At 61.5% G+C, this 25,703-nt stretch overlaps 1 protein-coding gene across 1 annotated transcript in view; it reads right to left on the minus strand.

Annotated features, from left to right (window-relative positions):
• Positions 1 to 25,209, minus strand: part of NTSR1 (neurotensin receptor 1) — a 48,334-nt gene extending 23,125 nt beyond the window's left edge. Inside the window, exon 1 of the mRNA XM_030309227.1 lies at positions 24,496 to 25,209. Within this exon, the coding sequence (XP_030165087.1) occupies positions 24,496 to 25,209 (714 nt within the window). The remainder of the gene's footprint in view (positions 1 to 24,495) is intronic.
• Between the last annotated feature and the right edge of the window lie 494 nt (positions 25,210 to 25,703).

Consider the following 25,703-nt stretch of genomic DNA (forward strand, 5'->3'; position numbering starts at 1 on the left):
ACAGTATGAGCCGCAACGGGTGAAAGTAACTTCAGTAAAATAACTTACAACTCAGCACGTCCAAAATACTATCGTTTCAGCACGTAGCCGGCATAAAAATATCCAGAAAATATCGACTTCTTCCCTGCACACCAGCTGTCGGGATCGCGGGTGTGCGTTTCACCCTCGGGAGGCTCCTCGTGACCCACACCAGCCAGCGTGCTGGACGGGACAGCTCTGGGTCCTTACGAGAAGCCCTGACGGCGGCGTCCACCCCCACCCCACGAGGTGGCACCAGCCACTGCCCTCCCCTGGCCCCATCTCCGGTCAGAGGAGGAGGAGATAAGAGTGCAGCCCCCCCAACGACCCCCAGATCACCCCCAAACAGGACGAGTCAGAATCCGCACGAGGTCACTTAAAACGACGCGTGAAAAAGTTGCGCTGAGAATGGAAGCCGTCCCGTAAGAACAAAGGGGCAGGAAACCCGCTTGTAAGACGTGGAAGGCACGTCGGGGGTCTCTGGACGGCCCATGTTTGCAGCCAGGCCTTCTGGAATCCGCGCCCGACTTCTCTGTGTCCCCCACGAATCACCAGCTGCACCAGATGCTGAGGGCGCCAGAGGTCTCACGGGCGGGGGGCCCTCAGGGTGCGTGTGAGCCAGGGAAGGCACCCTCCTTTCTTACTCCAAGTAGTTGAGCCCCGAGGGCAGGATGCTGGGGTGGGGACGGGGAGCACCAGGGGTCAGCGGCACAGACCTGACCTGGGACAGACCTGTTCCGGGGCCATCCTGGCTGTGTGTCTGACCAGATGGCTTCCCCATCCGCAGCCTGAGTCTCCTGATCCGTAAATGGGGACAGTCCTAGGAGCCCCCAGCCCAGAAGGTGGCCCAGAGTCAGCTCTTACTAAAAAATGCTTATTTATTTTTGAGGGAGAGCAAGCGCGAGTGGGGGAGGGGCAGAGAGAGGGGGCCAGAGGATCCCAAGCAGGCTCCGAGCTGTCAGCACAGAGCCCGACACGGGGCTCGAACCCACAAACCGCGAGGTGATGACCTGAGCCGAAGTCGGACGCTCCACCGACTGAGCCACCCGGGGACCCCCGGAGTTATCTCTTAAAACTGTAATTAGTGGTGTGAACCATCACGTACGGGGCTGTCTGTCCCAGGGCTTCGCTGAGATAACACGCGAATGACACATTTATCACTAACACCTGCTCACCCAGCTCAGAACTTCCCCACGTCGAGAGTGGCCGTCCCAGGGCAGTGTCCCCCCTCCCCGAAGCTGCCCACCCATGTCCTCGGGGAGGTGGCCCTGAGCTTCCCAACCTGGGACGCCGGAACGGACTGGGGACGGGGTCCACACCCCGGGAGGCCGCCGTCCCCGCAGACGGGGGTGGGGGTACGAGCGTCAGCCAACGCCTCCCTCGGAAACCAGCTGCTCCCCTCCCCCACCCAGCGCCAACGACGACGTCCCCCCAGAGCCGTGACTCTGAAGGAGCCTCCGGCCGCCTAAGGCCGAGGCCGCTTCCCCGTTATGCCTGGTGATCGAGATTCATTTTCTCTGACACATCTTCTCCCCGGAAGATATTCACACGCTGTTTATGACATTTAAATTGCTTGGAATTTGCAAGTCCCATGCTGGCGTGAATATTCATGGCTGTGTGTTACCCAAGCTCGTTCTCTTTTCCGTGGCTCCCAGGACGCAGCTGCCTGGGGGGCCACGCCTCTGCAGTGAAGTGACAAGTCCTACTGACGCCTGTGGTGGCCTCTCGCCAGAGAACGTTCCGGAACCTGAAAGCCACCAGAGGTCCCTTTCACCAAGCTGTCGGGGCTGTGGGCCACCCCCCCCACCCCGTGACCCCACCAGGCCAGACACAGAGCCAAGCAAGGGCAGGAGGGCTGGAGGGAGTGCAGGAGCTGGGTGCTCAGGCCTCCTGTTTGACCTACTTTTCTTAAACCAGAGGGGGCTGTGAGGGGCTCTGGTACAGACGCTGACCTTGGCCGTGGCCGGGCCCCCCAGGACATGCCGGCCGCCCCCCTCCCGTCCTCCACCAAACACGGAGCTGACAGCATCAGGGATGCGCCCCCAGTGGCCACGGGCACTGACAAAGGGCCACGGTGCTGTCTCTGAGCCTGGACGGCCGGAGGGAGCCAGGGGTCCACGCCTTTGAGAAACACCTGACCTGCGGAGGCTGCATGACCCGGCCGCCACGTGGCTGACCGGCACGACGACGGCCCGGCCCGCTTGCAACTAAAACAGGCGTGTGTAGCCTCCGTGCAACACGGTTGGCAGGTCCTCCGAAACAAAAACAAGAAAGAATTGCTATACGGCCCAGTAATTCCACTCTGGGTCCATCCCCCAAAGAGCTGAAAACAGGGTCAGAGAGACCCTTGCACACCCACATTCACAACAGCGACAGGTGGAAGCCGCCCAAGCGCCCACGCACGGGTGAACGCAACGTGGTCCACGCACACAGCAGAATGATTCAGCCTTACGAGGAAGGGGATTCTGACACCCGCCACCACGTGGGTGAACCCTGAGGACGTCTCGCTGAGCGAAATAAGCCAGTCACGAAAAGACAGAACTCGGGTGCGATTTATAGGAGGTCCCTGGAGGAGCCAAACTCACAGACACAGAGAGTGAGGGGCTCCCCAGGCGCTGGGGGGAGGCCGAGGGGGACAGTGTCAGTTTTGCAAAGCGGAAAGGGTCCTGGTGGTGACGGCCGCACAGGCGGGTGGATGTGCTTGGTACTGGGGACCCGTACTCTTAGAAACGGCCAAGATGGCGGGTTTTACGGGAACTTAACCACACACGTTGGAAGGAAACGCCAAAATGTGCAAAGAACTCAGCAAGAAAACAAACACCTCAGAAAACGGACCTGCACAGACGACAGAAACGTCATCCGAGAAGATCCACAGACGACAAGAGGAGCCTGTGACAGGGGCCCGGCGTCAGGTGCGGAGGGGTTCCCAGGGGAGGCAAGGAGACGATCCGCACGGCTGAGTAGAAAGGGACCAGGCTTCGGGACGGCAGGTGCACACGCGGTTGGAGGCTGGCAGGAACGCAGCAGGTTTGGTGGCTCTGGGAGGCGGCGTGGTGGTTTCTTACAAAACGAACCAGACTCCTACCGTACGACCCAGCAACACCCCTCTATTCACCCAAAGGAGCTGAAAGCTTCCGTCCCCACAAAAACCCACACACGGATGTTTACGGCAGCTCTGTCCGTAATCGCCAAGACTCGAAGCCACCAAGATGCCCTGGTGGGTGGGGACCACCCAGACAGCGGCAGATCATTCAGGGCTAAAAAGAAATGAGCTCCAGGCCCTGGAGGCACACGGAGGAAGCTTAACCGCGAATCCCTGAGTGACAGAAGCCACTCAGAAGGCTCCACACCGTGTGACTCCAACTCTACGACATTCTGCAAAAGGCACAACCGTGGACCCGGGGACAAAGTGAGTTGGCTTCCGGGTGGAACTCCATCACACCCTTCAGATGTTTGGAAACAGTTACTGGGTCCCCTAGTTCCCACTGCTGTCCTAGGTGCCCCCACCCATGTGGTCACCTTCCTCGGGACACATCCAATTTCATTTAAAACGGGCACAACATCAGAGCATCAAAAGCTAAGCCAGGAGCTGCCAGGTGCCTCTGTGCGAACAGGTGAGCCCGCCCAGCCCCGACCAGACACCGGAGCCATTCCCCTGCAGTGGGCATGGGCGCCTCTCCCCAGCCCCGCCGTCTGGGCTCCGTCTCTCCGATGGTGCCCAACAGCCCGGCCCATCACGTCCGCCTGACTGGGGAGGGGTGCGGTCCGTCCCCCGCCCCAGGCCCCCGGCCCCGGGGCGCGGGATCAGATGTGTCTGGGCCGATGGCTCCAGGGGCCCCTGAAGGGACCAAAGGCGTCTGGCAGAGCCGAGGCAGAGCCCCCACCTGTCCCCCCACAGCCCCTGGCCAGCTTCCTGAGCACAGGAGGGTCACTCTCCTCTCTCCCCCTTCACCATATCCGGGGCCCTGCCAACCGCATCCGGCCCGCCGCTGCCCTCTGCCCGCAAGACCCCCCCACCCCCGATCCGAGGATAGGGCCCTCCCACAAAAACGCACATTGCTGGGGGAGAATCTGCCCCCCCCCAGGTCCTGGGGGGGACAGCGCTGTGATGTGGGGGTGGGACAGTGCCCTCACACCTGCACCAGCATCACCAAGAGCCCAGGGTGGGGCCTGACGTTGGGGCCAGTTCAGGGGGGTCTCAGCATTCGTCACCAAGCTCCACGGCCTGCCAGGGCCGTGTTCCCAAACCAGCTAAGACCTAAACCTCAAACCTTCTCTGCCCAACGAGCTCCAGCGTGGGCACCCTGCCCTGTTTGCCCGAGATACCGGCTTTAGCGCTGAAGCCTCACGTGCAGGAAGCCCTCAGTCCCGGGCACAGGGGACAGGGCCCCTGGGGCTCAGCTCCTGCCGCCCCTTCCCCACCCATGGCCAGCTGGGCCGAGCTCAGATCCCACAGAGGGGTCGGGGATGTCCCCTGCATCGAGTCAGCTGCCCAGCCGGCCGTGGCATCGAGGCCTGGAGCCCCTGCAGGCGGGGTGAGAACTGCCCCCGGCCACTGCCGCCCACCACCCCACCCCCACCCCAGCCACTGCCCCTGGCCTGGAGATGCGGAAGGCGAGAGCTCAACTGCCTGGCCGAGGCCGAGGGCTGATGCCTGTCTGAGCTTCTCAGGCTCAGGCCAGGGCCGGGGCTGAGGGTCCTGGGCCTTGCACAGCAGCCCGACGGAACACAGGTGCCTGCCACTCTTGCCCTCGGACCCACGGGACCAGGGCAGGGAGGCTGTACGTTTGAGGCCCACAGGCAGGGACTCAGGATGTCCAGGCCCACCCGAGGGGTGCTTTCCCTCCCTCAGATGTCACCACAGCCCTCCCCCTGCCTCCGGGCCACACGGCCACCTGGCTGCTGGTCACCCTGAGCTCTGCCCCGGCTGCTGGCAGGCGTTACAGACCCTCTGAGCGCTGAGTGCTGCTACCCGAGGCTGGGCTTGGGCAGGGCCTGACCTCTGGGCTGGGCCTGGGCGGGGACCCGGACAGAGGTGTCCATGGGGACACGGAGGCCTCCCCATGCTGAGGGCTCAGGCCCGGCCTGCTGCAGGCACCGCCCTGTCTGACCTGAGCCACTCCTGGCCATGAGGGTCTGGCGTGAGAGTGGAACAGCCTCTGGTCCAGGCCCCCCGGGGATCGGGCTGAGGGTCCCTCCCCGCCCCACCCTGCGATCCTGAGAGCCCCTGGCCACAGCCCCCCTGCCCCAGAGCAGGAGGAGTGGGCCTCCTTCAGCTCTCCCTTCGTGTCACCTCCTTCCAAGGGGCTGGGAACCACAGAGCCTTCCCCGATGGGTCAGCCCTGGGGCTCCAGGGAGTGCTGTCCCCACCCCAGCCCGGTCCCCTGCCCCCTGCAACGCCCCCTCCTGGGGCTGCGCGGACAGCCGACTTGGGCTGAGGAAGGGGCATTGAGTGTACATTTGGACACGGTCGCGTCTCAGCGTTGAGCCCCAAGAGCTGTCCCCGTGTGGACGGGCCGAGGGCCGGACATCTGTCCCTTGGCTCTTGCAACTGGCTTACCTGACTGCTGTTGGGAGGGGTGGGGTGGGGTCGGTGGATGGCCCTGGGGGCCCCTCCGCCTCAGCACCACCCGGAGACCTTTTCCTGCCCCGAGGCGCCTCCGTCCTGACCCCAGGGCAGGCGACCGCTGTGTTAGCGCCCTGCAGAGGCAGTTCGGGGCCGGGTGAGCACATGGCGGGTCTGTGACCGCCGGAGGGGACTCCTTGCCATCCACTCGGCAGAGAAAGCACGGCTCAGAGCCAGCTCGTCCTGCACGGACATTCTTTCTTCCCCTTTCTCTGAGCAAGACTCACACACAGAGACCCACGTGCACTCCACCGAGCGCCCGGCCGGCCCCGTGTGGCAGGGGGTCTGAGGGCTGGCGGGCAGCTAAAGCCACAAACGGCTTCAATTTTTACTGAAATAGAAACAGCTTTGCAGAGAGGATGCTGAGAAATGAGCTCTCTGCCATTTTTTAGAAACCTGACAGTCAGAATCCGCAAGAGCGGACTGTTGAAAACGCCAGCTTCACTCACTCCCGGGTGGGGCGTCCGGCCGTCCATCCCCGAGATGAGCTCTGGTCGCCTGCTGGCCCCACGCCGGGGCTCAGGGCTGCGTCACTGAGGAAGCAGAGCACGGGGATGCTGAGGGGGAGGGGTGGAGGGCTTCGTGGAGGTGGCAACCCCGGGCCCAGCTGAGCAGGTGGGGGGACGTGGCATCTATGGGGGGGGGGACACGAGGAGCCCAAACCTGCCTTCTGCTGCATCCAACACTGGGTGTGGGGAGCACACGGGGCACGGCAATCCACCCACGTTCCCAGACGTGGAAGCCGCTCGACCCTCCTCCAGGAAGCCCTCCCCGTGCTCTAGCCCACCCTGCCCATCAGTCAACGTTGCTCTCCCTTGTCCTCGTAGGGAGCCCTGGGAGGGGGGCAAAGAGCCACACGGGTCCCGTTGGGCCCTTACGTGCTGCGGCTTTGGGAAATCCCAGGGCTGTGCTGGGCCCGGCACGTTCACTGCAGAGTGAGCACCACAGGGGGGCGGGCGCTGGCTCGGCCCTGAACTGGTCACAGAACCAGGGGCCCAGGACACAGAAAAGGCTGCTCTGTCCCCTGGCCCATTTGCTGGCCTTGCCCAGGACCCAGACCCGGCTGGTCTGGGACAACATCTCTCCTCGGACCCCTTGGGAGGACCCAGGCCCCTTTCGAATTGACTCGGGCAGCTTCTTGGACACCCGCGCCTGCCCGGCCCCACCCCCCCAGTTGGCCCTCCGGAGGCTCCTGTAGACGGAGGCCCCGCCCCTGCTGCCTGGGCCTGGGCCCTTCGCTGTAGAGGCTTTCAGGGTCCTCTACTTCCAGCCTGAGCCCCTCCCTCCAGCCACCCTGGACACGCGTCCTTGTGGGAACCCAGGTCCCTGCTGCCTGTGACAGTCACTCCACGGCCGGCCCAGGGCTCCGAGCCACTGCCCGCTGGCCACGCACGGCGACGCTCATCGGTGTCCTTCCGCCGAGCACCGGTGGCCTCACAGAGCACCGAAGTTGGCTCCGGACCTGCCTGCTGGCTGGGCCGTGGTGCCAGGCGGTGACGCCCTCGCTCATTTTTGGTGGCCGCGGTAAGCTGTTCGCACCTTGCGCGCCGCGGCACTTGGACCCACCTGCTGGAGGGGCGTCCGGGCTGAGACGGGCTGTGATCCCGCCCCGTGACGCGCGGACGTCTCAGGACGGTGCCGATGAGCTCAGGCGCCGTGCCGGTGGGGAGAAGGCACGGGGAGCTGGGGGGGGGGGGGCTTCCCCCCCACAAGTCTGAGGGGCCGTGGGGGCCACCGCGGCCTTTGTGCACGGGTCCCCAGCGGGGAGGATGGGACTGGGCCCGGTTCCCCAACCGGACCGGAAGGTCTCTCTGGACCAGTGAACACAGGGAAGGCCTCTCGTTCCCGCCACGCGCTCCTTACGAGCACCAGAGCCCCGCCCTCCAGCCGGTTTCCCGACTGGACTCAGGACCCAGGGGACCGACCCACACGCGGCATCTGGTTTGCAGGCCACCTGCGTGAGGATGGCCGTGCCGGCTTGAGCATCGGACAGTGTCTGTAGCTTTGCTCAGCCGTAGGGGACAAGCTGGAGTTCTGGCCGGGCTGTAGGTGGCCCTATTATCCGTAGAGATAGCACCACTGGCCCCCAACTCAGCCAAATAACGAAGAAAGCCCTCGACGCCTGTGAACACGCCTGGGCTCTACCGGCCTGCCCCGCATGGGATGGCCGGATTCTCCGGGGACCGGCGTGCAGGGGGCGTCAGCTCTACCTTCTGGGGGGGACACGGGATGCAGAGGGAGGGGCGGCCGGGGGTCTGTCGCCTCCCACCCCCCAGGCCAGGCGCCTCTGCGGTTCTCTTCATAAAGAGCCCGTCCTTCTGGGCTCCCCTCTCCAACAGCGGCTGTTTCTCCAGGGCAGGAGGAATGAAAACACGTTTAATTTATTGCCGATGGAAGCGAAAATCCTCGCAAGTGGGGGCCCAAGCTGCGGGGGGGGGGGGGGGGGGGGCTGGAGAGCCATCCGGCTCGAGTCCTGGCCTGTGCTGGGCCTCCAACTGTGCTGCCCCCAGCTCACAAGGTCAGGGCAAGTGTGGATCCAAAGCTCCACCTACCTTGTGAATTAGTTACAAAGGTCAGGGAAGGATTCCACTGAACGTCAGCAGGAGGCCCCCCAGAAAGGGCTGAAACTGGTTCTAAACGCTTTAAACGCCAACCAAAGCATCCGGCCTGGGGTCTGGGAGGAGGTGGCCAGTGGCCACGTGCTGACGACCCGGCTGAGTCTTGGTGAAATGTGGCTCCTGTGTGGTCAAGCCCTGGGGGCTGGGACAGAGCAGAAGATCCCTGGGCCCTTGTGGGAACCACTGAGGCACAGGCAGTGGTTGGAACAGGGGCTTGGAGCCCTCCTGTTCCGGGGCGGGGAGCTCTTGTGGGTGGCAAGGGCACCCGTGCCCCGGGCTGAAGGGAGCCAGGGGCCCTGACCACACCCTGGCCTCACTGCCTGGCCCCCCACGTTTCCAGCTTGCCTTTGGGCCAGAGCAACCCCCTGACCACACTCCCAGCATCCACGCCTGCCCTCTGGCCCACCCAGCACGTCAGAGCCGCCCCGGTGCCGGTCCCAGAATTAAGCCCAGACCTGCTCTGCACGCACGTCCCTGTGGCCTTCACGGTGGCTGCGTGGAGGCACCTTCACGGACCCTGACCCAAACTCAGTGACCTGCACCTGTGCTAAATGTCATGGGCTTGGGGCCGGAAGGCTGGGCCCCAGAACCACAGACATAACACCCCCTCGCCGTGGCCAGCCCGACCGTCAGAGGTGCCTGTCCCCTGTGTGGCCGTGAAAGCCATCTGAGCTCGTGGCCCGGCACAGAGTCAGACAGGAACCAGTCAGCGCCCTGGGGCTGGCACGTGGGAGAGCTTCCTGCGACGGGACGACAGGACAAGGTGTGGGCAGGCAGGGCAACTGGCCGGGGCTGGCGCAGGATTCTGAGGCTTGTGCCGGGGAAGCCCGTTCCACCGCAGTCCGGAGGGTCAGGGGAACGGGCAGCGACAGCCCAGCAGGTGCACGTGGAGACAGCGCCCGAGACGCGGCAGGGGCAGACAGGCCACACGTGCCCCAGCGCACCTGCCTCCTCCCGGGTCTCCCGTGGGCCCTGCCTGGTGGGGGGCAGGGCCAGTAGAAGGGAGAGAGGCACTCGGGGCAGGCGCGACGGAGAAGGTGGGGGTTCTGGGGTGAGGGGCACACGGATGCCACATCACGTGCCACTGCCTTGGCGGGAAGACGGATTTGTGGCGCCAGCCCCCCCAGGGTCACTACCAGCATTTCGTGAGATTACGGACGAAAGGGGGTCCTTGGCATGCCCGAGCTGCGGTCCCCTCCCTCCCTATGCCCCACCCCCACCACCACCAGGGGTCGAGTCCTTGCAGGGGGGCCAGAGGCACTTCCTCAGCTGAAGACACTCAGCGCACAGCCCCGTCACGCTGGGACGATCGGGACCATCTCATCGGAGGGCCGTGAGCTCTGCACCCGCTCCTCCCTGTTCCTCCCCATGCATCTATCAGGGGGCCCCGGGCCTGGAGCTGGGGGCCGGTCAAGGGCTCAGGGGACAGAGCGCTGCGTCTGCACCCGGGAGCAAGACGGCCCTGCGGGCAGTGCGCGGGGAGCGAGCCCCCGCTGGGACAGGCAGCCCTGGCCCGGCTTCCGCCTCTGGCCACGAACTGTGGCCCAGTGGGGCTACCGGTGGCCACTGAATGTAGGTCCAGGCCCCGATGCCCAGAACCTGCGGGTGGAACCGTACTTGGAAAAAGGGTCTTTGCAGATGCAGTTAAGGACATTGAGATGAGATCACGTTGCCTTAGGGTGGCCCCGAGTCCAATGACAAGTGTCCCTGTGACAGGAGAGGAGAGCCACAGACACAGAGGAGACACCACGTGAAGACACAGGCAGAGACTGGAGGGGCGCAGCCACGGGTCAAGGGACGCCTGGGGCCACCCGAGGCTGCAAGGGGCGGGAGGGTCCTTCCTCTAGGGCCTGTCCACACCTCGGTTTCAGACTTCTGGCCTCCACAGCTGCGACAGGACAGGACAGGACAGGACGGTTTGAGCAGCATGGTCTGTGGTCCCGTGCTACCGTGGCCCCAGGGTCCGCGCACACGGCTCCCGAGAACCACGGCACTTTCCGTGGCCCTCACGACAGGCAGTAGAAGAGGTGTTTGGGGTTAGAGCCTTTTCCAAACAGGAATCTCTGCCCGTGGTGGTTTCCACTGGAGCTTTCTGAGCGTCTTCTAGCTGATCTCAGATCCGACACAAACGTAGGTATTTTTAATACGTTAGACGGCGTCTCTTAAACAAGCTGTCAGGAAAATGAATTGCAGAGGTTTTACGGGTGCTCGCTTTGCCTAAATGCCCTGCAATTATCTGCGCCTCATCGGCGGGCGCGTGTGACGGGGAGCCTCAGAGGCGCCTCGCCGTTCCAGAAAAGCTTCTTCAGCGGGGGTGCGCGTCCCGACCCCAGGTCACCGCTCAAGCGTCTGTGTGGCAGCCTGCGTGGCCGGCTCGGACTTTTTCCCAATCTGCCGAGCCTCGGAGGCCAAAAGGGCCCCCAGAAGACCACTGCCCCTCAAGCCCAGGCCCAGGCGCGGCAAGTGCCCTGTCCTCCTCTAACTCCGCCCAGCACCCAGCTGGGCCCAAGTCTCCCGAGAGGACGGCTGGCCTCAGCAAAATGGGCCTCAGGGCCGGGCAGAGTCTAGGGTCCAGGCATCGTGCCAGCCCGCGGGGGGACCGAGGGGCCTGTGGGCTGGTCACGTCCCTTCCCGCCTCACGGGGGCATCGCTGCAAGTGCCACACAGGACTGCCAGGGACCCAGCTGCTTGACGCCTTCCTCACAGATAATGCTCCTGTCTGCATTATCCTGCCTCCCGCCCTGGACCCTGGTGCCTGTGCTCCTGGCCCGCTGTCAGGGGAAGATGGGCGGACCGCCTGGGGGCCACCGGGGGTGAGGTTCACCAGAAGCTGGTTTCGAAGAAGTCTAAGCGCTTTTCCGGGGCTCGGCCCTGTCTCCCCGCCCCGGCGGTGGGGGAGTGGGGAGCAGGGAGGATTCAGTGGTGCTGTGCAGGGTTCCCCACCCTGAGGACAGTCCAGAAGGGGGTCTCCAGGCTGCAAGTCCAAACCGGCTGGAAAGCTTCCGGCCCCCACTTGGTGCTCCTTTCCTTTAAGGGTTCCCGGGGCGGGGGGGTGCCGCTGGGAGCTCGGGGGAGCCCGGAGCCAGGGATCCTGGGAGTGGGGTGAGGACAGATGCGATCGCTTCTCCCTCATCCCCAGGCAATAAATAGTGACCCTCGACAGCTTCCAGCCGCACACATCCTGTTGGGCGCAGCGCCTGACGAGCAACAAATGAGCTCATCTTTGATTTTGGCCCCATCGGCGAGTCCTGGACGTCCCGACGCTCGGGGTTCCCAAGTGACACGACCCAGACGCGCTTCCACTTGGGCCCGAGCCGCGGGGGCTACGGCTCCGCAGTCCTGACAAACCGCGGGGAAGTTACGCAGCCCCAGGCCTGCCGTGAGCGGTTACAACTTAATCACTCCCGAGCGGGGATTATTACCGCTCCAGGACTCTCTGAACTTCAGGAGATTGAAAATGGTGTGTGTTTTTTTAAATAGAGGAAGTGTTTTTTTTTTTTTGAGTTATGAGAGCACAAAAGTCGCCGAAGAATGCTCTTAACCTTTAAACATGTCAAGGGAGAGTTACTGAACTTTACAATAAAATCACCTTTTAGCAGACAAGGAGCTAAAAACGTTCAAGTCCAAATCATGTCACTCTTTCATAAGCTTCTGTAGAAGAGTCACTGGAACACAGAGGCCGTCTTCAACTTCGCGTTCCTGGGATAACTATGTTTCTTTGTTAGCCATTCTTTTGCAACTTTGTTTTAGTAATTCCTTTGAACCCAAGTCTTCTATCATAAGCTGCCTGGGATATTTTTGAAAGTAGGCAGCGTTTCAACTCCAGGGACGCGTCCCACGTGGGGCGCTGGACTAAATCCGCTGTCATAAACAGCCATGAAGTTGTACACAGAGCATCGGGCTATTGTTCTCACACACTGGACAATCCGCAGTGCAAGACTGTGGTGGCTGAGGGCGGGGGAACTCCCCAGGTGAGCCCCGCGGCCACGTGTTGGTCTTCTTGGGGGTGTTTTCGCCATTGCAACGTTAGGAGTCGGTGGCGGGGGGGTGGTGGTCTGGACAGAGCATGGCTATTCCAGTCAAGAGGCAGAACTCAAAAACTGGGGCCACGGGAGCGGTTTAAATCTGCAGAGAAGGCACTTGGGGGGTGTCCTGCACGGTGGGGGTCCTCAGGAGCCTGAGAGGGGCTCTCCGTGGCTTCTGGGCGGGCTGGGCTGTGTACACAGCCTTCCGGGAGATGGCTGGCACTGTGGCAGCAGCGGAGGGGAGGGGCATCCTTGGCACATGGAGTGTCGTGCTCGGGTGCCAGCAAGCCCGCACCTTAGGAGTCAGCGCCACGCCCCAGAGGGAGGGCCACGCGCGACTCATCTAAGCCTCAAAACCAACTCCAAAACCCCCAGGGGACACTGAGTCTACGGCGGGGTCCTCCCCAGTTAGAAGGGCTTGGGCTTTCTGCAGAACTGCACGGGCGAGGTGTAGACCGAGATGATCAGTCTGCAACCGAGAGCCCCACTAAAGCAAGAACCGACACTCTTCGGAAGAAGATAACACAACAGAGTCTCTTCGACGCGTCATCTGCAACGCCCAGTAGAAATAAAAAATTACGAGATATGCAAAGAAGCAGGAAAATGTGACCCACTGCTAAGAAAAAAAAGCAATCGGCTAAAACAGACCTCCAGGTGAGCGACGGGAAGTGGGAAGTGTCAGGTGTGAACGGGTATAATGTGAATTTCTGTCAGACGCCGATAACTTAAGGATGCACGTTTATGGCCCCGGAGCAGCCGTTACAGGAATAGAGACAGGTGCGCCTAAAAAAAGTCAGTGGGGGAAATAAAGCGGAATTCTCTGGCGCCCCAGTCAGAGGACTAAGAAAGGGATCTCTGGAAACCACAGAGCGTGGGAGGAAGTGTCGGCAAGGAGACAGTGGGAAAAGGGGCCCCCCAATTCTTGCATGAATCGACAGCAGTCCTGGGGTTACCCTTGACCTGCACACGTATGGGACACACCTAGCGAGCCGGAGTAAAGGGCCTGAAAACTGCACCGTGACATAAACCACCTCCAAGAACCAGGACTACACCCTGAACGGTGGGCGCACGGGGGAGGGCACGCGGACGGGACGGACGCCACAGCCACCGCCACCAGACAGCTCTCACAGGCTCCCTGACCAAAGACGAGACTCAACCGAAAACCTCAACGTCTTCCAGAGGGTTCTAAATCACCCCAGATGCCACGGCAATATTCTAAGTGTCCAGAAAGCAATCTGAAATTACTTGATGTTGAAGGAACCGGGAAAACCCAAGTCTTCTGGAAAAGACGACACAGACCGCCCTCAGGAGGACGCAGAAGGTGTTCCCAGACAAGAGCGTTACGGCAGGTGTTGGAACCATGCTCCTTGAGGTAAGCCAACTCTCTCGAAATGGATGGAGAGAACCAGTGGGAATTTTGGAACTAAACAGTACAGCGTGGCCAGCCAAATCAGCCCTCAGAGAGTGATACGCCCCACAGAGCGCATGCCCTGCGAGGGCGCACGCGTCGCTCGCCAGCTCAGACCGGGACTCGGGGCCGTCGGACGAACGTGAACCCCTTTGGGGAAGTGAAATCGCGCGAGCATGTTCTCCAAACATATGGCATTACAAATCAATGACAAAGTGTCGTCTGGAAAATCCCCAAACGTTTGCAAATTAAACAACACGATTCTAAACAGTCCAAAGAGCAGAGGGAATTAAATCTCAGGAGAAATGAGAAAACATGTTGGACTGAATTAGAACCCATTTTGCAAATTTTGAAATGCTACTAAGGCAGCATTTGGGAGGGAGTCTGTAGCATTAAATGTTTAAACTGCAAAAGAATAAGGCCTTGAGTCATGAGTCTAAGCTTCTACCTTAAGAAGTCTAGGAGCTCAAAACAGATTAAATCCAGACCAGGCACAGAAAGGAGACGAAGACGGGAACATAAATAAATACGACTAAAGCAGAAAGACACCAGAAAAAAATCAGTGAAGCTGGTTAATCGAAAAAAGGGTAACAATACGGGTAAACCGGCCGTACTGAGCAGGGGAGAAAAGAGAATGCACAGACCACTGATATCAGGAGTGGAAAAAACAAGGGATTGTTACAGACCCCACAGGTAGGACCCGGTGACAAAGCCAAGCCACGAACTGCAAGCCGCCAAATTTGACAACTTAGAGAAAATGGACCAATTCCCTGAAAGACACAAGTTGCCCGAACTTGGGAAGGAACGCACCCCGGACCCTCTCCGTACCTAGGAAGGGCCTTGAATTCACGGCCAGAACCCGTCCCACGAAACTCCAGGCCCAGACGGGTTCACCGAAAGATTCCACCAAACCTTTGAAGAAGAAATACTACCAATTCCACACAATCTCTTTCAGAAAATAGGAGAGGAGCAGATACTTCTCAGACCATTTTATGAAACCAGCATTATCCGGTCACCAAAACCAGACAAAGACATACAAGAAGCCAAAGCTGCAGACCAATGTGTCTCAGGAGCAAACACACAAAGATTCTCAACCAAGTATCAACAAACCAAATCCGGCAACATACCAACGGGACGATACGTGACATGACCGGGTGGAGTTTGTACCAGAAACGTGAGGCTGGGGTCGACCCACGACGCAGCGATTGCAGGACGAGGTATTTGGGCAAAGGACACAGAAACACAGACTTGAAGGGGCACACGCACCACGATGTTCACAGCAGCACCCTCGACAACAGCCAGACTATGGACACAGCCCGCCTGTCCATCGACGGATGATGGATGAGGAAGATGTGGTGTTTATATATAGCGGGGTACTACTCAGCATCACAAAGAATGAAATCCTGCCATTTGCAACGACGTGGATGGAGCTAGAAGGTAGTATTATGTCAAGCAAAGTAAGTCAGAGAAAGACAAATACCATATGATTTCACTCATATATGGAATTTAAGAAATAAAACAGATGAACATATGGGAAGGGGGGGAAGAGAAGAGAGGGAAACAAACCATAAGAGACTTAGATACAGAGAACAAACTGAGGTTGATGGAGGGAGGGGGGTGGGGGACGGGCTAGATGGGGGATGGGCACGAAGGAGGGCACGTGTTGGGACGAGCACGGGGTGTCGTATGTTGAGTGATGAGTCACTGGGTTCTGCTCCTGAAACCAATATCGACTTAATGAACTAGAATTTAAATAAAAATTTGAAAAAAAAAAAAAAAAAGAAGAAATGTGAGTCTGGTTCAACATTAAAAATCAGTCAACATTTTCCACTGATACAAGGCGCCCAGAGTAGTTGTGTCCACAGAGACAGAAGTAGAGGGCAGGGCAGGTGAGGGGGCAGTGGGTGGGGCAGGGGCAGGTCAAGGGGAGCAGGGGCGGGCAGTGTGAGGACCAAGTTCTCGAGTTCTCGTCTGGGAAGATGAAGGAGTCCTGAGGGCAGGTCATGGGGACGGTCACACTGAAATGTGGGTGTGCTCAGTGTCATTGAAACAGACACTTAAAAATGGCTAAAATGGTGAATGTTATATTATATACGCTTGACCACAACAAAACACTAATCAATGTAATTCACTGTATTAACTAAGGAAGAAAAATCATACGATCACACCAATAATGGAGAAAAAGCATTGGACAAAATTCAGCATCCGTTCATGATAAACACCCTCAGCAAACTAGGAATAGAAGGGAAATTTCTTAACCTGATAAAGATCATCTACTAAAAACTTAACAAAAAACCTCATATTAATTATAAAGCACAAACACTTTCTCTCCAAGATCAGGAACGAGGCCGGGAGATTTTCTCTTCTGCCCAGATTACGTATCAGAAGTCACAACCGGCGCGATGAGGCAGTAAGAGGAAATTACAGGCATACAGATTGGACAGGATGAAATGAAACTTTCTCTATTCACAGACGACAGGACTGCCTGCACAGAAAACCCCAGGGAACCTACAAAATTATTTGCAGAATTCATACGTGTGCTTACCATGGTCACAAGACACACATCAACCCACAAACCCACTCACACTTCTCTATGCTGGCCGTCAACGACGGGAAAGAGAAAAAATTTTAAGAGCCCGTGTGCAATAACCCCAAACACGAATACTTAGGTGTAACCTAACCGAGCACGTCAGGATCTGTGTGCCGGCAGAGGCACAGTAACCGCGACAAAGGGGACCTAACCAAACAGAGGGCTGCGTTGTGCTTGGGGACCAGATGTCTCAGGGTTAAGATGCCAAGTCTCCCCCCACTGAGCCACACACTGTCCCAGTTTAAATCAAAACCCCTGCGGGCGTTTCTGTGGACGCCGAGAAGCGGATTCTAACATTTACACAGAAAACAAAGGAACGAGAGTAGCACAGGGCTTCTGGGAAAGAACAGGAGGACCGAGGAGCCCGCCGTCTGGAACACCCCCCACAAGGCTGCGGTGCTGGAGGCAGTCTGGGGGCAGGGACGGCGCAGACACGCAGACGGAGGAAGGTCTGGGCAGAGCCCCGCACGGGAGGTCAGGTGACTTTTGATGGCGGTGTCAAAAAACTTCAGCGCAGAGAAGATCGTCTTTTCTCGAGCGGCACTGACCGCTTGGATGTGGATATGTAAAAAGAAAAGACAAGCATCCATAGCTCACCCTGTGGAAAAATTAACTCAAAACAGATCATAAACCTGCATGTGAAACATAAATGACGAAGATGATGGAAGGAACCGGGGAAGGGGATCTTCGTGAATTCCTAGACACAACACCAAGAGTGTGATTCGTTAAAACGTCTGATAAGTTGGAGTCTGTCAAAATGACAGCTGTTTGCTCTGTGACAAACAAGGTCAGGAAAATGCACAGATAAACCACAGGGGAGAAAATGCTTGCGAAGCACGTATCTGCACAGAGGGCTCGTATGCAGTTTTCAAAACTCTCAAAATTCAGTAAGAAAACAAGTCAGTTTAAAACCTCTGGGGGGCTCCGTCGGTTAAGCCTCCGACTTCGGCTCAGGTCAGAATCTCGCGGTTTGTGGGTTCGAGCCCCGCGCTGGGCTCTGCGCTGACAGCTCGGAGCCTGGAGCCCGTTTCGGATCTTGTGTCTCCCTCTCTCTCTCTCTGCCCCTCCCCTGCTTGTGCTCTGTCTGTCTCTCTCTCTCTCTCAAAAATAAATAAACACTAAAAATGAAAAAAAATACGTAAATAAAAACTGGGCAAGGTACCGAAACCGACATGTTGTCAGAGAAGGCGCACAGGCGCGGACAGAGCGTGGTGAGCCGCTCCACGGCACCGATCACGCGAACCAAACCTCAAGGTCCCACGGCACGCCCCTGGGGGCTAGAGGAAAACAAGGGTCGCGCCTACGACAGCAGGTGCGGGCAGCCGCAGAGCGCCGGGACGTTCCATACGGCACCTCCACCTGGGAAAGCTTGGCCGTTTCCTAAAAGGTCGAACACCCTCCCGTATGACCCGGCAACCCGGCTCCCTCCTCAGGATTCACTCCGGAGAAATGAGAACGCACGGTCACACTGAAGCCTGAACCAAGGACGAGCTGCTGCTCAAAACTGGAAACGAGCCAGTGCCCCTCACCCGGCAAACGGATACAGAGACGTGGTCCAAGCTTCAACGGAATCCTCCATAAAAGGAGGAAGAGCTCTCGACTCAGACAACAGCGAGCACCGTGGTAAGTGACAGAAGCCAGACTCGGGAGGTGACGCCCCGTGAGGCTCCATTTATGTGACATTCTGGAAAAGGCGCGAGGCTGGGAGGAAAACAGATCCTGGGACGGGGCATGCCTGCCCCAAAGCAACAGGACAAGACAAAGCTTTGGGGCGACAAGACCGGCCGCGATGCTCTGAGCTGCGGTTACGGGGCTGTGTGCGTTTGCCAGAACTCGGAAGGAAGCAAAAGGAAAGTGATTTTTACTAGGTGTAGATCTTAAATTTTTTTTTAAGTTTATTTATTTGAGAGAGCGGGCGGGTGTGCACGCGGGAGAGGGGCAGAGAGAGAGAGAAGGAGAGAGAATCCCAAGCAGGCTCCAGGCCCTGAGCTGTCAGCACAGAGGCTGATGTGGGGCTCGAACTCACAAACCGCGAGATCATGACCTGAGCTGAAATCAAGAGTTGGACGCTTAACCGACTGAGCCCCCAGGAGCCCCTCTAGGGGTAAACTTTAAAATAAAAGGTTTCTGGCAGGACCCGGGGGGTGCACGAGGACCCCCAGAGCGTGGACGCACACGGATGACAGAAACAGCTCCCAGCCCCGGGACGACGACCCTCCCGGAAGGAGAGCAGCTCTTGTTGCCTTAAAACCACAGATCGGGGGTCCTGGTCTCCCCACGAACGCCGCTGTTCTGTGGTGTGTGCGTCGCGGAGCCCTCGCGCGGCGCCCGGGGCCGTCCCAAGCACCCCAAGTGTCCTGACCCATTGGGCCGCGAGCCGCCACCCGCAGCTGGTGGACAAAGAAATGAGGTGCAGGTCGTGTCGCTTGGCCAGGGTCCTACGGCTGGCCAGCGGTGAGGCCTCCGTGCTGCGTGCCCCCGAGGGGCCTACTGCCCCCCTGCCCCTGCCCCGCCCCCACACCAGCCCAGGGTGATGACGCAGGGGTGCGGTCCCGCAGGCTGCAGGGGAGCAGCCTCCTGGCTGGACCCGAGGAGCCCGGCCCTCACCGGATGGCACCAGGCCGGGCCGGCCACACGGCCCCTAGTGGCTGCACCTTTGCCGGTGGCTGCTGGGGACGGCAGGGGTCTCGGGGGCCCAGGTGGAGCCCAGGGCCGTGAGCTCGGCAACACTGTGCTCCTCTGGGTGTGGGAGTCAGGCCCTCGTCCCCTGTGCCTCCTGGGCCCCCAGCACCTGCCTGGCTCTCGGTGCGAGCGGAGGGGAGAAGGGGCTGCCGGGCTTTGAGCTCCCCGCGAATGTTCCCAGGACCCCTCGGGTCCTTCCGGGCCATTAGGCCTTTAGGAGGACCATGAGAAGGGACCAGGTGCCCCCCAGGGCCTTCACGGGGTGAGGTCTCCGAGCGCCCTCAGCTTGGTTCCTGACGCGCTCACTGACACGTAATTCAGTCATGAAATTACCCCTCAGTCCACAGCTCCACGAGCTCTGATAAAAGCCCTGCCACGTAAGGGACACCAGTCAGGAGGCAGGACACTGATGGCCCAAAGTCGACCCCGCCCCCAGCCCGTCAGCCACTAATCTGTCCCCAGTGCTGTCCCTTTTCCGGAATGTCGGTGGTTTTCTGACGGTGCTGCTTTCGCTCAGCATGTTCCTTCGGGGACCCCGACGCTTCTCGGGCGAGGAAAGGCCCGAGACCCCGCAGACGAGGGCGGACAGCAGTCAAACCTGGACCCAGGAAGTGGGAGTGGGCGAGGCTTCATGGGGACGCAGAGCCCTTCCCGACTGACGGCCGAGTGCTGGCGGTGGGGACGGCTGAACCGGTAATCTGCTGTGTGTGCGTCACCACAATGGAAAACAAGAAAGGCTTCAGATGCCTTTTCTCCTCGTAACACAAGCCGCTGGGAGACCAGATGGGGTGTGTGGCTGTTCCTTCTGTGCTGGAGGGAAACAAAGCCCCACCCCCCCCCAGCCCCTACATCATGAGCAGGTGGGATACCCTCCCCCCGCTGCCAGGCACACACCCCCCCAGGACCTCCCGTCCTGCAAGCCTGTCCTCCCTCCGTGGACACTCTGCCCTTGGGCAGTGCCCGGCTTTGACAGCTGGCTCGCAGCCTTCACGGCGATTGCCCTTTCCGGCCCAGCGTCTAACTGGAAACCCCGCATTGGGCTTACCGGCCCCGTGTCTTTAATCCCCAGGGCACTGGCGCTGATTTCAGAAGGTCCCTCACTTAGGAGGCGGAGGGGGACCCATGCTCTGGGGGGGGCCGCTGCGCCCTCAGTGCCCAGGGTGGGGGGATGTGATGGTACCAGCTGGGAGCTGGGCACTCTGGCATCCGCCGCGTCCCCCACTGCCCTGTCACGTTGGTGGGGACCCTGCGGCTCGCTACCCTTTACCCACGAGAGTGCCAGCATCACTGAGGCCGGCCGGCCGCGACCACCGGGCCTGCGGCTCACAGGCAGGGGCAGGAACGGAGAATCGAGGTGCCACAGGGCAGAGGCCCTGAGAAAATGCCTCCTGGTCTAATTTTATTGGATCCAATTTTCTCCCACTTTGTGGAGGCAGGTCCTGGCTGCCTCTGCCCCCGCGGAGCCACGTCAGCCCTTGAGGGCCCGTGATGGGGCTGCCTCGGCTCTGGGCAGGGGGGTGCGGGGCGCCAGCTCCTCCCCCACGCCCCTGCTCCTCCGGAAAGACGGTGTGTCCCTGCCGGGGACACGCCTGTCTAGGAAGGTGAACAAAGGAGCAGGGAGCCCCCGGGAGCAGGATCCTTCGTCCACACAGCTGCTGCGAGGCCCGCAGGGGCTGGAAACAGCAACAATGAAGTGACAGCTCCAGAGCCCTCGCTGGTGCCCACCAGGCTCCCCGGCTCCTGCCCTGCGCTCGGAGGGGGGGCTGTCCCCGACTCAGCTCCCCCGCCCCTGCCCTCGCCCGGGCACCGTGGTGCGCGCGGGGTCGCTCTGCCCCGGGAGGCTTCCGGGCTCCCTCCGGCCCTGCCCACGGAGCAGATTTCTCCGAGGGCGGACACACTTTGCCGCTGGTTTGAGCATCACAGAGACCATACATTTACCAAAAAACAGCAGAACCAGGTCTCCCCGGAGGCAAGGCCCTACCGCCCCCAGGACATTCGCCAGGGACAGGGCAAGACCGCCTCGGGGCACCAGGTGAGCGCTCGCTTGGGTCCCTGGGATTCTGCCCAGTCATGCCCCTCAGCACCGAGGGCTGGGGTGACCCTGATCCTGGGGGCCGATGCGCATGGCACCTGTTAGAGAAGGATGGGTCCTGAGCTTCCCTCACCAGCCTGCTGCACACGCCGGTCCCCCAGATCCTGTGCCCCGAGCAGCACAGAGGCCTCCCTACTTTTGACGGAAAAGATGGGGCCTCCCAGACCACCTGCTGTTAACTGAGCTGCACAGACAGCCTGCCGTGTAGACAGGATGCTGCACGGGCACACGGTCAAGTACAGCTGCGTGTGCTCGTGTATGTGTGCATGCGTCTGTGCACGTGTGTCTGTGTCGAAGCACACACGTGAGTTTATGTGTAATACGAGCACATACGTGTCTGCGTGTGCCTCTTTGCATGTCGACGTGCACGCGTGTGCACGTCCGTGTGTCTCTGGGTATCTCCATGTTCGTGCATGTGTGTCTGTGCATGTGTCTCTGTGTGTGCACCTGTATATGTTTGCATACGCGTGGCCACAGTCCCCAGGCTTGAGAACACTGGTCCGGAGGTCAGCGCCTCCCCTCCCCCCTTCTCTAACTGGGAGAACACATGGGGACAACATGAGTCTAGGGAGCTGGGGCTGGCACCAGGCAGAGCTGGTGACCAGGTGAGCGACCGCCTTGGGGCAGGCGGCATATTTGCTGCTGAGTCCTGGGTCAGGCTGGGGGCCGCCGGGACTATGAGGCTGGACAGGGCCCCGGCCAGGTCCGATCTGAACCAGATGCACAACCCCCCCCGGGCGTCTGCCACCCCGGTCACCGGTCCCCTCGGCTCACTGCCTTTGGAACTCGCCGCACTCAGTAAGAGCTCAGGTCGCATTCGCCGGAGGGATGGGCATCCCACCCGAGCAGCAACAGAGAGCGTGGCTGAGGTCAGAGCAGGGGCCCGGCAGGGCTGCGTGGGACCAAACACGACCCAGCGCTGTCCAACCCCGGGCAGACACCTGCATGAACGGTGGAGGCGAAGCTTCTCAGAGGAACTTTCTGAGGGGAGGGCCCCTCGGTGGCTGGTGCGCGCACGTCTTTCACTCAGGACGGCTGCACCGGAACCAACAGTGCGTTGGAAAGCCTGAGTCCAGTTCCCTCCTAGGGCCAGAGGAGGGACCGGATTAGGGAACGTGGCAGGCTCCGTGGGCTCCTCCTGCCAGACGCCCTTGTCGACTAGGGGCCCAGGGCCTGGGGTCTCCGCTGGCCTGGGCGTGGCCCTGCCCTCTGTACAAGCTCCCCTCGGCCCAGCTCCAGGCTACCTGCTCAGATAATGAGATACCTGCTCAAGATGTGTTCGGCAATGACCATTCTAAGCTGCTCAGGTATCTGACTGAACCACCTCATTTCTAAGCACTAGTTTGCATGTAAGTGCCCAGCATGGGCTGGTGCGGATGGTGGGGAGGGGCGGCGGGGGGGGGGGACGCTGGTGGCCTCCTGGGGGACACAACAGGCTGGGAGAGGCCCCCGTTTTGGAAGGAGGGACCATTCGATCGGCCAACGGCTGCACACTTCCACCATGGCCGGTGAGAGGGCGACGCACCGATGGACACAAGCACCCAGCCCCTGCCGGGCAGACGTCGCTGCTTAAAAGACAGCGGACGTTCGCTCCCCGTCCTGCCAAGCGGCCCAGAGGCCCGAGGGGGGAACGTCAACCGGGGGCACCTCTCCTGAGATGGAGGGGTCGTGTAGAAGGGCCCGGCCACACTCCTGCCGTCCGCCCTCGGCCGTCAGCACGGAGGGAAGGGCGCCTGGAATGAGCCCTATCAGTCCTTCCCAGCACAAGGCTGCGGCCGATCTGGGGGGCGTCAGGAAGCCAGCGAGCGTTTGGTAAATGCTGGGGCAGCACTATGTCCGTGGGTGCAGAAGTGGGGCCTGTCCGTAGTCAGTGCTCAGCAGACATCCTGGACGAATGACACGCCCTGGGCAGTGTGGGTGTGGCACCCTCTGAGCACAGGGACTGGGAGAGACGGCCCTTTGAGAGGTGAAGCAGTGTCACTGAGGCGTCTGATCGCGTGGGGCCAATGGAGAGGACGCTTTGGGGGGGGGGGCGTGCCCAGTCTGCTCTGCTGTGGTTTGTTTTTGATGATCCAAACCCGACCGCTCCCGGCCAAGGCCCCCGAGAGCCAAAGGGGCGGGGGTCCGAGTGGAGGCGTCTCCTCGGGTGGGGGCAGCGAGTGCTACTGACTCGACTTGCTGACCTGAACGGCCCTGCATGCCCTTGCCTCCTGTGCAGATAGGCGGCCGGGCTCTACTCATTTCCCTGCTACGTGTGGCTGGGGTGGGGGTGCCTCTCCACGCAGGGGACCCCGTGGCCACAAGTTCTCAGTGCAGGTGTGGGGGGGCCACTCGTGGTGGATTAGCCCGAGCCCAGGGAGTGACGTACAGATGACAGTTCCTACCCCACTCCCAGCATGAGTCCTGCCGGGCCGTGTGGAAGGACGGCCCCATGGGGACAGTGGCCCCCCGGCCCCGCCCACCGTCCCCACCCCACCTGCACCTCCGTGGCTACCCGGTCCTGGGGCCATGACGCCGTCCACGGTGGCATTTCTGTCCTGGCCTGAGAAACCTTGTCTCCAGGGCCAGAACCCCCCACCGGCCAGGAGGCCTTGTCGGAGCCGATTCCCGGGGAGGGCTCCCGCCTGGGCTCTCGCGACACCTTCCTCGGACCCTCGGGCTCCGGCGTTACCCGCCTCACGCAGGCCCCCCACCCGCCACCACGCCCAAACGCCGGAAGCCCTTCCCAGCAGAAGCAACTTTTCACCAGCACCACCAAGACAGCGCTCCCGAACGTGCCGCGTGCAAGCCCTTCCCACACGCTTCCTCCTCCGCCCTCTGCCACTTGAGGCCACGGCTGTGATCACCCTGGTTCACAGACGGGAAAACCGAGGCTTACCTAAGGAACCGGCCCCACCTCCCAAGTTGTGAGCAGGGGGCAGAGCAGCCAGGAGGCCCGGGGTGGGGGGGGGGGAGCAGTGCTGACCCCCGGGGGCTCTGCTGCAGAGGAGAGGGACCCGGCCTCTTGGGGTCACACAGCCTTTTGAGAAGCCGATGAAAGGAATGGCCTCCGGCATGCACACCGGGGTCTGGAGACGGCTGAGGCCCATCCGTGGACCCTCAGAGACCTCGCTGATCTGAGGGCCCAGCCCCCTTGGATAGGAGGGGATGAGATGGGGGGGCAAGGTCTGGCCGCGCTGGAGTGCAAGGTGGGAAGAGGGGGGCAGGCTGATCCTGAGGACCCCCTGCCCCCCATCTCCTTCCCAGCTTCCGAGTAAAACTTCCCGGTGACGTTCTCTAGCGCGCTGTCCCAGAGGGGGACACAGACTGGAAACTACTTTTGGGGCGCGGGAAAGAGAAGCCCGCAGCTTCCCTGAGGGAGAGCCTGCCGACCCTGGCCCCCCCGCGAGACCCCTGTTTCTTCCCAGCCCTCCTCCCGCGCGAAGCAGCCCCTCACCTGGATGACGACCTTGATCGTGGCGGTGCCCACTATGGGGGTGCACACCAGGCCGCCGGGGTGATGGCCGTCGGCGCTGCGGTTCTGCTGGCCCATGGTGAAGGGCATGGGCAGGGCCAGCAGGCCCGAGGCCAGCCAGATGGCACTGATGAACTTCTTGGTGCGGCTGCGAGACATGAGGGTCTTGGCCTTGAAGGGGTGGCAGATGGCCAGGTAGCGCTCCACGCTGAGGCTGGCCACGTTGAGGGCTGTGGCGTAGGTGCAGGCATCGCGCACGAAGTAGTAGCCGCGGCAGCCGGCGTCGCCGAAGGCCCAGGGGTGGTGCACCCAGATGAAGTTGTACAGCTCCACGGGCATGGCCAGCATCAGAATGAGCAGGTCGGAGAGCGCCAGGCTGCCCAGGTGGTAATGCACCGTGCTCTGCAGGCTCTGGAGCGACTTCTTGCGCGCCAGCGTGAACGCCGTCACCGAGTTGCCCACGGTGCCCACCGCGAAGAGCGCCAGGTACACGGCGGTCACCAGCACCTTGGAGTAGATGTCCGTGTTCACATCCAGGTCGCTGCTGGGCGCCGCTCGGAGGCGCTCGGACTCGTTGCCTGAGCCATTACCGAAGCCGGGGACCAGGAGCGCCGCCTCCAGCCCCGAGGGTGGCAGCGGGAAGGGCTTGGCGCCCGGCGCGCCCCGCGGACCCGGCGCCGAGCCGTTGAGGCGCATGGTGGGCGCGGCGCCGGCGGGGACCGAGCGGAGGAAGCCGGCGGGGTGGGCGCGAGACCGAGAGCGGGCGCGCCGTCCAGCCGGAAGCGCCACCCGGAGCGCCCGAGGGGCGCCGGGCGCAGGGGGCGGGGGGCCGGGCCGCCCTCCCGCTCCCCGCCGGCCCGGGCTTCCTCCCCCGACCTCCGGACCCCGCGGGTCCCGGGCGCGCGGAGAGGCTGTGGCGCCGAGCGGAGCGCACGCACGGCCGCCCCGGCGCGCTCACTCCCTCGCCTGCGCTCGCCTCCCGCGCGCTCTCCGCGCACACCGCCCGCCGCGCCCGCGCCCTCCCGGGCTCCGCGCCTCGGCTCCGCGGGCGACGGCGCGGCGCGCCCGGCGGCGGGGGGCGGGGCGGGGTGGGGGCGGGGGCGGCCCCGGCCTCGGCCCCGCCCCGCCCCGCCCGAGTGCCGCTCCCGCCCGGCTCCCGGGGCCGGGGAGGGGACAGCGGTTCTCTCCAG

Source organism: Lynx canadensis, chromosome A3 (genome assembly GCF_007474595.2).
Source record: "Lynx canadensis isolate LIC74 chromosome A3, mLynCan4.pri.v2, whole genome shotgun sequence".
Classification (NCBI taxonomy): Eukaryota; Metazoa; Chordata; class Mammalia; order Carnivora; family Felidae; genus Lynx; species Lynx canadensis.